This window comes from Zosterops lateralis (assembly GCF_965231275.1).
Source record: "Zosterops lateralis genome assembly, chromosome: Z".
NCBI classification, from domain to species: domain Eukaryota; kingdom Metazoa; phylum Chordata; class Aves; order Passeriformes; family Zosteropidae; genus Zosterops; species Zosterops lateralis.
In genome coordinates, this window is record NC_139800.1 from 51072560 (window position 1) to 51083603 (window position 11044).

Below are 11044 nucleotides of genomic sequence, written 5' to 3' on the forward strand. Positions count from 1 at the left end.
CTCCTGGACGTGTCCAACACTAGGTTTGTGGTCTGGTAGAAGGTGTTTCTGCCCATAGCAGGGGTGTTGGAACTAGATGATCTTTAAGGTTCCTTCCAAACAAAATTAGGCTATGATTCTAAAATATTGCTGTATTAATCTCAGAATCACAAAATGAACTAGATTGAAAAAGACCTTTTGAGATTATTAAGTCCAACCTATGACCTAAGACCTCCTTGTCAACCAAACCATGGGAATGAGTGCCACTTCCAGTCTTTTTTAAAACATGTTCAGGGACAGTGACTCCACCACATCCCTGGGCAGACGATTCCATTGCCAAATCACTCTTTCAGTGCAGAATTTTTTTCTAATGTCTAACCTAAACTTCCCTTGGTGCAGGTCAAGACGGTGGCCTCTCGTTCTGTCAGTTGCTGCCTGGGAGAAGAGTCCAACCTCCATCTGATTACAACCACCTTTTAGGAGGTTGTAGAGAGTGATAAGATCACCTCTGAGTCTCCTTTTCTCCAGGCTAAACAACCCCAGCTCCCTCAGTTGTTCCTTACAGAGCTTGTGCTCCAAGCCCCTCACCAGCCTCATTGCCTCCTCTGGACGCGCTCAAGTGTCTCAAGGTCCTTCCTAAACTGAGGGCCCAGAGCTGGACACAGCACTCAAGGTGTGGCCTCACCAGTGCCCAGGACAGGGGAAGAATGACCTCCCTGCTCCTGCTGGCCACACTATTTCCGAGCCAGGCCAGGATGCCTTTGGCCTTCTTGGTCACCAGGGCACACTGCTGGCTCATGTTCAGCTGCTGTCACCAGAACCCCCAGGTCCCTTTCTGCCTGGGCACTCACCAGTCACACTGTCCCCAGCCTGAAGCATTGCAGAAGGTTACTGTGGCCAAAATGCAGGACTCAGCACTTGGACTTATTAAACTTTGTTTTATTGGACTCTGCTCATTGACTCAACTATTCCAGGTCTCTCTGCAGAGCCCTCCTACCTTCCAACAGATCAGCACGCATTCCTAGCTTGGTGTCGCCCGCAAATTTACTGATGGCGGACTTGGTCCCATCATGCACATCATCAATGAAGACGTTAAACAGGACAGAGCCCAATACTGATCCCTGGGGGACACCACTGGTGACTGTCCCCAGCTGGATGCAGCACCATTCACCTCCACTCCCTGGGCCCAGCCATCCAGCCAGTTCCTAACCCAGCAGAGTGCTCCTGTCCAAGCCCCGGGCTGCCAGCTTTTCCAGGGGTGTGCTGTGAGAGATGGTGTCAAAGGCCTTGCTGAAGTCCAAATAGAAAATATCCACAACCTCTCCCACATCCACCAGGCAGGTCACTTGGTCACAGAAGGAGCCCAGGTCAGTCAAACACATCCTACCCCTCCTATATCCATGCTGGCTGGGCCTGATACCTTGGCCATCCTCTACTTGCTGTGTGATGGCACTCAAGATGATCTGTTCCATTACCATTAATATTATCTATTCTTACTTTAGCAATTATTCTAATAATAATTGAAATAATTGTGCTGGCAAGCATCAATAAGAACTGCTTGTACTCAATCTACTTGGTGATAATAAACTATTTTCAGGGATGATTTTGGAAAGAATGTTAACAGCAAAAAAACCAGAAACTCAGAATGTATTTTATAAAACTTCTTAATGTATGAAACTAACAAAGATTAAAGAAAAGTGTAAAAAAGAAGCAAATCAGACCACAAGTATTTATTAGACAAAGATCAGAAATCCAGTAATATAGTTATGCAATTAACACCTTCCCAAGCCATGTATCTCATTCTCAGAAATCGTTCAAAATTCCCAAAACATTACTTCTTTCAAGAATGAAAATGCAACTTCTATAACATCTTTATTTCAACACTAACAATAATGGAGAAAGAATGACACCTTAAATATAATACATAAAGCTGGCTGGCAAAAATATAGGTAAATTAGCTTCCAGACCCTCTTCGTCTTCTCAACATAATCCCTAGTTACAGAGAGCACTTCAGATCTCATTTACTCCAGGCTGATGGTACTGTAAGTACAATCCCAATGCCTTTGCCTTTTGTATCATTCCTGTAGCATTCCAACAGCATTGGTGAAAATGGATAAGAATAAAGCCCTTCTCTTCACTCTTAAATTCAATGTGAAGAGAATTCTGCTGAGAATAAATATGCTGTGCTTTCTACTCAGGAAAATTTATAAAGGTGTCAAAAGTGATACCATAAGATCTATCAACAGAATTATTTTAGCAATGCTAACTAAATTTCTTTTCAATTGTATAAACCATTAATGAATTCAAAGCAGCAGCAAGGCTATGAGAACTACATTTATTATGTTGTTATAGATTCTCCCTCAGTACAACAGCACTGAGCTGTCTTATTGTCTCTGAAGAGAATTTTTTTCTTTAAATTGAAGCTTACTTCTGTTCCACTGATGACTCAACTTGGGAGGTAAAATAAGCTGAAAGGAGACAGTTTTCCAAATCTCCCAAACTTGGAAAGGAATTGTTTCTTTAGGAACATTCCTTTCATCTTGATACCAAGACCACAGATCCTTTCTCCAAGGATGTTTCTTCCCCTCGACCTAAAAAAGGACCCACAGATAAACCTGCATTTCCTACATTTACAGGACTGTTAGCAAACTCCTGATACACTCCATGTTTCACTGTTTCTCTACTGATGGCAAATATAATTCCTGATAGAAGTCCATGCTTTTTTTTTATTGGGAATTCACGGGCTAGAGAGTAAGCATAAGTTTCTCATCCTACATTGAAACTCCTTGTTATGTCAGCAAGGCAGAATAAATGCTTTCTACTGTAAGCATGTTTAGTGGTTGTAATTCATGAATTATAACATTGTCTCTTTTAGTCTTCATCAGCCAGGAAACATTTCCCTTACATGTAATCACAATTTCTATTTCTTCTCCTGTTGCATTATTCTCTTATCTGCACTGTTCCCTGATTTTATCTTTTTTTGTTCCTCTGCAGATCTTTCATCCCATTCATTTCCAACAGATCCCAATATTAATAATTTTCTCTGTTCTGTCCATTGAAATGTAATCAGTGATGCAAGTCATGCTAACCTTTTACTCATGCCATCAGAGAAACCTTGACACAAGATGCAATCTAATGAAACTTGATATTCTTTCCCAGTAATGGTCTTCTAGACTATCCTTCAGGCCAAGCTATAAGGATAAAGTATTTACCAGTTAATCTTTACTTCCTCCTGGAAAATTTGGAGCCTGTCAGTTAGAAACTTTCTGTTTGCTAATGTACTCTTTGATTTTGAAAAATATTGACAACTAATTAAACACATTAAATAAACTCAATCAGGCCTTGCAACTGGAAAGGTGACACCACTGAAGTGTGTTATTTTGAATGCACTTACAACCTCAGTTTTAAAGCTAATGCGCCCTATACTGCATTTTTATATTTGTTGGTTCTCTCTCTTGAATGACATTGCTTCACATGTACACAGCAATTCCTTTATCTTCAGGTCTATACAAAACATCTGTATCATAACCCTGAGGGCTTTCCAGAGTTTCAACTTTGAATCAAGTTCAAGCCTGAAAGCCGCATTACACTGGCTGCATCAGAGCAAAATTATCTACTTCATTTCAGGAAAATCCATATGAAGTATATTTACACACACTTCAGGGAAATGTATGAAGTGGAAGAGAGATTCAATGGGACATTCTCTTACCTTTTGTTCTATTTCTCAAAGGCTGGGATGGTGTTCCAGGGAGCCGCCAGTCATAGAAAGGAAGAATCTGGGGACCACTGAGCTACTGAACTGTAACAGAGTGGTTATTTGAGACAACCAGCATGGTTGCACCAAGGCCAAGTCCTGCTTGACCAACTAAGTGACCTTTCTGTGATGAAGTGATTCCATCAGTGGACAAGGGAAAGGCTACAGATGTCATTTACCTGGACTTCTGTAAAGCCTTTGACACATTCCTCTACAACACCTGTCTCTCTACGTTGGAGAGAAGATTTTATGAGTGGACTATATGGTGAGTAAGGAACTGCCTGGATGGTTGCATTCAGAGCAGTGTTGAACAGCTCAGTGTCTGAGTGGAGACCTGTGATGAATGGTGTCCCTCAAGGGTCTGTATTGGTTGGTATCGGTATTACAGGATGTCTTCCCCACTGACAGTGACAGTGAGATTGAGTGCACTCTCAAATTTAGAGATGACAAGAGCCAAGGAGTGTGTTTGACACGCCCAGGGAATGGGATCGGGATGCCATCCAGGGGGAGCTGCATAAACTGAAGGAGTGGGCTCACCAAAAAGGTTAACTCCTCATGTTGAACATGTTATAAGATTCAACAGGTCCTGCCCCTGGGTCAGAGCAACCCTCGGTATCAATACAGGGAATGAAGGGATTAAGAGCAGTCCTGTCAAGAAGGAATTGGGGATACTAGTGAATAGAAAACTGGACATCAGTCAGCAATGTCTTCTTGTAGCCCAGAAAGCCAAACATATCCTGGAGTGTTTCAAAAGAAATGTGTCCAGTAGGCCAAGGGAGGTGATTCTGCCCCTCTGTTCCACTCTGTTGAGACCCCCACCTCAAGTACTGCATCCAGCGACTGGGGTCTTCAGCACAAGACAAATCTGGCACTTTCGGTGTGGACCCAGAGGAGGGCCACAACAATGATCAGACGGCTGAATCACATCGGTGAGGAAAGGCTGAGAGAGATGAAGCTGTTCAGTCTGGAAAAGGAAGGCTCCAGGGAGACTTTATTTTGGACTTCCAATACTTAATGGGAGCTTAAAGGAAGATGGAGACAAACTTTTTAGTAGGTTCTATAGTGACAGGACAAAGGGAAATTGTTTTAAACTGAAGGAGGGTAGGTTCAGACTAGATACAGGAAAAAAAAATTTTTTACAGTAATAGTGGTGACACACTGGAACAGGTTACCTGGAGAGCTGGTGGATGCCTCATAATTGAAATCATTCCAGGTCAAGTTGGGCAGGGCTCTGAGCAGACAAACAGGGAAGAAGTTGTCCCTTCATATTGCAGGGATTTAGAGTAGAGGACCCTTAAAGATCCTTCCCAACCCAAACCATTCTATTGCTCTGTAACTTAAAAGAAAAAAAAAAAAAAGGCACCAAAAATTTAAACTGAATTCAATTTGGGCCTTTTGCTATATGTTGCACTAAAGCCAAAAGAGAATATTCCCTTCAATGATTACACAAGCAGCAGTGTTGTTTGAATTCCCTTCACTTCAAAAGTATGGACTCAGTTGTAAGGGAATGATAGGCACAGAGAGCTTTTGTTTTCCTTGTGAGGCGTTTTTTCCAGAGTCGTTTTCCTGTGCAAGCTGGACAAGGTTCAAAATAAATGCCAGCTGATAGTCCACAAGCACTCTCACTTTCTCTTATCTCTCAGAAACCTGACACCATTAAGTAAACACAGGGTTTTAATCAAAAGGAATAGAATATTATTATTGTATTGCTGTTTTAAATATTTTGTCCTTCACAGGCATTCAGTGAGCAAAAAATCACTGAAAACTATTCAACTAGTCACAACTTCTCTGGTTACTTCTCCATTTTCACTTTCCCCTTCACGCTTTCTAGTGTGATCCTATTTCACAATATAAGTTTTTCTATGTTGATTTATCATCTTTCTCCAATCCCTACTTTCCGTCATTGTCTTTAACATTAACATTGTCTTTAACAAATATCAAATTGGAGTTTAAACATTGTCCTAGGAATCTGATACTCAGCAAATACTATTCTGATATGCCATCTGATTTTTCTAAGAATACAGACTGTCAATCCTTACGCAGGTATACATGCATGTATCTCCCAGCATAAAATAAAAGTACATGAAAAAACTGAAACAGGTGAATAAACAAAATGGAGACCCGCAATACAACATTCCCTGCAAGACTTGAGGAAGTTGGATCAAAGTGAAGGTGCTGTTCTTCTGTAATGACTGTAATTTAATTTACTGGTCATCAAAAGCTCAAGCTTTATATTATCCTCTCCACTATTTCTCTGGAGTGCAAAGCCTTGGTCCACTTCCACACAGATGGAAGAGTTTCAGCGTTATTTTGGATTCAGCCTATAGTTCAAATTTAAGTTTTATGAGTGGATATATCCATAGATTTACAAAGCAGCAACATTAAGAAGTGCCTCAAACAGGTATTAACATGTCTCTTTCAATGCAAAACTGGTTCAGCCACATATCACACAGAACTTTTATAACACCCTAGTGAATTTCCCCTTGGAAAATGGCTTAGTACAGAAAATACTTGTTAATTTCTGTTAATAGCAGTCACAGCAAAAGTGCAGTAAAACGAAGATTATTTCTGTTCTGCAGTGCTTTGCTGTTTCTTTTCTAGATGTTTTAAATAAATGGTTATCATATAGAGCTGAAAAGGTTCTGAAAATAATTATTACAATCATTTTCACACATTGTTTGTCCAACTTCAAATTCAGGGTCCATATTCAAGACTCAATTGGTAATTAAGTGAACATTGTACCAGAAGGCAAAGCATACTTCTCATCATAGTTCACAACCTGAAGAATAAAATATACACAGACGCCCAGAGTGATATATAGTGTACCATCATGGTAATCCCAAACTGCTTGCTATCTGCTTATCTGCAGATAACAACGTGTGGTTATATAATGGGGGACAAAGAGAATTGAAGGGACTTTCAGAGGATTAATTGACTTCATCACACATTGCAAAATGCCATCAATATAGAGTTCTTACATCCTATTTCTCTTCTATTGACTATCACTTAAATGTAAGTTTATACCAAACAATCTTGTTACTTTAAGCCAAATCATCCATGAGCAGTCAGAACTAGTCACATATGCATTCTAGTCTACATGTCTTACTCCTTAAATCCCAACAACCTGGCAACACCAAGATATACTGAGCAACATTTTCATGACCAGATCTTCATCTAACAAGTGCTGCTGAGCCAACACTACCTTTCCTTTGTGTCCTAGCCACTGTGCTAAGTAATGGTAAGAAGGCCTGTGTGAACACTGGAGGACTGTGCAACCACATCTGACACTTAAAGCTCCCCGTGCTGGGCAGGGAACAGCCGGGGCTCTCGTATTCCACAGCAGCCCAAACCCTTCTCTCCACCTCTGGGGTCCTCAACACAAGAATGACCTTGAGCATTAACAAGTCCATAGGAGGGCCACCAGGTCAATGCCAGGGCTAGAGCCAGACAGAGAGAGGTGGGACTGTTCAGTCTGCAGAAGTCAAAGTTCCAGGAGGACCTTAGAGCACCTTCCAAAAAGGCATTACAAAAAGGTTGGAGGGTCTTCTCATACGGGCACGTAGAAACAGGGAAGGGGGAAAAGGCCCTAAGCTGCGAGAGGGCAGGTTTATCCCAGACCTAAGCAAGACAATCTTTGCTGCGATGCAGTGTCACAGGTGGCTGGGAGCAGCCCCGGCAGCGCTCGGGGAGAGGCCGCTGGCGGCTCCGACCGGCCCCGCGCCCCCTGAGCGGGCCCCGCCCGGCCGGGCGCCCCCTGCCGGCCGCCCGCGCTCACCGCGGGGCCGCCCCGCCCGGCCCGGCCCCGCCCCCGCGAGCCCAGGCCCCGCCCCGATTCGCGCGGACCGGGAGCCCTCGCTCGGCGCGCGGCGGCTGCGGGCGCGCGGCGGCGGGCCCGGCACGGATGAGGCGCATGCGCGCGGTGGGCGGGCGCTGGGGCAGCGGCGCGGCGCGGGGGGGGCGGGCGGCGCTCGGGGCCGGCACCGGGCGCGGCGGGCGCGGCGGGGCCGCGGGGGCGAGCGGCGGGCAGCAGGGCTGGCGGGGCGAGTCGCGGGGCTCGCCGCAGCAGCTGGCGGAGCGGTACGCCGACTTGGCGGCCAGCCACAGCGAGGCGCTCCGGCAGCGAGAGGAGCGCGAGTGGCACAACGCGCGGCTGCGCCAGGAGAACGCGCGGCTGCGGCTGGAGAATCGCCGCCTGCGCCGCGAGAACCGCTGCCTCTTCCGACAGGCCCTGCTGGAGCCCGGCCCCGACAAGCCCCCCGCCGAGCCGGGCGAGGAGGCGGAGGCCCTGCGCGCCCAGCTGGGGCGGCTGCAGGAGAAGCACCGCCGGGCCTTGCGGCACCTGCGGCGCTGCCGGGCCGCCGGCGGGCCCGAGGCCTCGCGGGCCGAGGACGGGGAGCTGGACGAACTGCTGCTGGAGGAGGACGAGCAGCCGCTGGATAAGAAGAGCCTGGTGCCGGCCGTGTAGGCGGCCGCGGCCGAGGGGGCGGCGCCGGTTGGCGCTCGGGCCCTCCCCGTCGACACACGGGGTAGGGGCGGGTCACCCCCTCCTCGCCCCCGGCTCTGGCTCCGGGCGGGGACGGCGTTCTCAGCTCCCCTCGGGCAAACGGGCCCTTCCCGCGGAAAGCGTGGGGGAGGAGTTCGGGTTTGTTAATCCTTTTCCCAGATGTACACCCCGGGGGCACACTGACCGTGATCGAGGGGAACCAGGTTCGTGTGGGAAGCTGCGGCTTGGAACACGAGAGGAATCTCTCAAAGCGGCTGGTGTGGAGAAAAGAACCGCGATGAACAGAACTCTTTGGTCTGGTGTCATCCCACAGCATTGAACTGTGCTCCCTCTGGAGCTGTGGATCGCCTCTTTTCTCTTGAGTTAGCAGCAACTGTCATGTAGGCTTCAGGAGCCATGGAGACGGGCTAGTTCTTAGTAGTTGGTGTATGTTAGAAAGAGGAGTGGAGAGGAAGCTTGAAATCTTTTGTCAGGGCTCCAGTAGAAGTTGGTGATCGTTTGAACTATGAATTGCCTTGGACACTTAAAGCAGAACACTATTTGTATTTTTAATGACGGCCTTCCTTCACCCTCACACGATTTGAATTTCACATTTTCACACAAAACTGCAGCTAATAAATAAACTTATGATACATCGAATGTTTGTCTATAGTGTGAATCTTTAACAGGCACTGTTTTTGAAATTGTAGGTGAAGTGCTCTTCAGGTCATTGCACTGCGCCTTCTCAAAGCCCAGAGAATTGGGCTTTTTTTGTTGCTGTGTCTTCTTAATTAGCAACTGTTTGGAAGAAAATTATTGTTCAGACCTAGAGAAATTTGCTAGTAAATTTGTTTCATTCAAAAATTTTCGTTTGAAAGAAATCTTTTTAAAGAACTGAGGCAGAGGTTGGTTTTGTAATGTTTCCTTATTTTTTGTGACGTTTAAAGGCTGGCTTATGCCTTCATGTTTGGAATTGGTTTCTTAAAGCTTTCAAAGCCAAGGTCTGTTTCAGTTCAAGTTGAAACTAATGTGAAAAGGTGAAATTCCATCATTTTCTGTAAGTAGCTTTGAGCATATAACTACTGAAAAGAGCCATTTCTTCACAGAGTGTCAATATAACCCGCTCATCGTAAATGCCTGTAGTGCTTGTTAAGTTTGTGGATCTGCAGCTTCAAGTGGGTTCTCGAAATAGAAAAAAAAGTTGGCATAGGGCTGTCAATATCTCCTTAAGGAAAAAGTGTGGGTGGTGATGTCTGGTTGAGGTGTCTGTTTTATAAACTTAAGTGTTCTCAAAAATATTTGCTAAATGCTCAAGAACTACAGTATCTACAGTATCATCAGGATTGTCTTGCTTTAATAGCACTTTCCAGTAAAGTATGAATACTCAAATGATGAGAAGAATCTGTCAAAATAGGACAAGAACAGGACTCTCTTAGGATACAATGCTAGAAATGTGTCACTATGTAAGGTGTATCCTTTTCAAAAGTTGCAGGTGTTGGCAGAGACAAAACAGGACAGATTCTGGACTTTCCTAATAGGATATGCAGTTCTTTTTAACTAAACTTCTGTGACACGTGCATTAGGTGGACTTTTTTTGCAAGAGTAGTAAATTCTCTGGAAGCCTATATAAAGGATTCTCTACTTTTATATATATATTGGCAGATAAATTACACAACAAACCTGCAGATTACAGAGGGAGGAAAGTGTTTCAGCAAGATTCAAATTAAGATAAAAAGCCAGAGTATTGCCTCAAATTGCTACTTCCACATGGACTGCAGCAAATAAATCACTTGATCCAGTCAAGCTGCAAAAATTTTATTTAAGCAGTTGCCTGATCTGGTTATTGTGAGTTTGGTTTTGAGAACAAAATCCAAATTTAGGAAGGGCCTTTAGTGAGATGATCAAAAAGTGATACTTCACTGCAGTCTCCCTCCACATTATGGCTTGCAGGCATCCCTTCATGACACACTTGGGATCCTTGTCTCCATGAAATTACAAATACTGAGACTTACAGGAGAAATAAACATCCTTTGGGCTATAACTGTTTGAGCATTCTGTCTGGATTTGTCTCTGCAACTAGTTCTAACAGTTAGTAGCTTGATATCAACAGGTGCGTTCAGCCAAAACCTTTAATGGGTTGGTAAAAAACACAGTTTGGAATTGCCTGACACACTACAGATGGCATCTGTATGTCTGAAGTGCTGGGAGAGGTGGTACTACAGTTGAAGAGCTTTTACCTTACTCTACTTTTGGTTAAGGTCTCTTCTATTTTCTGGTGTTCTGCTTTGTGTCCAATAAGCAGTCAAATCTTGAAGATCCAGACCTCACTTACTCCCAAATTTTGCCTTTAATTCCCTTTATTACCTTCTGGATTAGGATAGGTATTTGTCCTTTTTGTTGTTGTTGTTATTGTTTAGTTGTTGTTGTTTAGTTGTTGTGGTAGTGTCTCCAGGTTTCAGTGTCTTGCAGTGTTGAATCTTTCTTCCTCTGGTCTGAGTGAATGTGGCTTCACTGGTTTTGGAAGAGTGTATTACAGAACAAAACTGGTAGAATGTACCAGGAAAACAGAACCCAGAACTATGCCATCTTCTTGTCCTTTTGTTTTATAATTTCAGTTCTTTGCTTCAAAATAATTACAGTTGTATACTGATCATGTTTAAAACTGTGAATTTCAAAACCATGGGGGTTTTTCATGTTTTTGATTCTAGGTTTTAAGTACTTATCTCTTTGCATAGTTGATGCCTTGGGAAGGCTGGCCTGGAACAGAGACTGGACAGAGCTAAAGAATAAAGTAGATATTTATAGAAAGGCCTTGAGGCTACACCTTG

The 11044-nt window shown here is 44.3% G+C and overlaps 1 protein-coding gene across 1 annotated transcript; it reads left to right on the forward strand.

Moving 5' to 3' along the window:
• Positions 1-7634: 7634 nt before the first annotated feature.
• On the forward strand, positions 7635-8198 carry TUSC1 (tumor suppressor candidate 1; the record flags this gene model as incomplete). The annotated part of the gene is made up of 1 exon (XM_083884061.1): positions 7635-8198. The coding sequence occupies one exon, from the start codon at positions 7635-7637 to the stop codon at positions 8196-8198; it is 564 nt and encodes a 187-aa protein (XP_083740187.1).
• Between the last annotated feature and the right edge of the window lie 2846 nt (positions 8199-11044).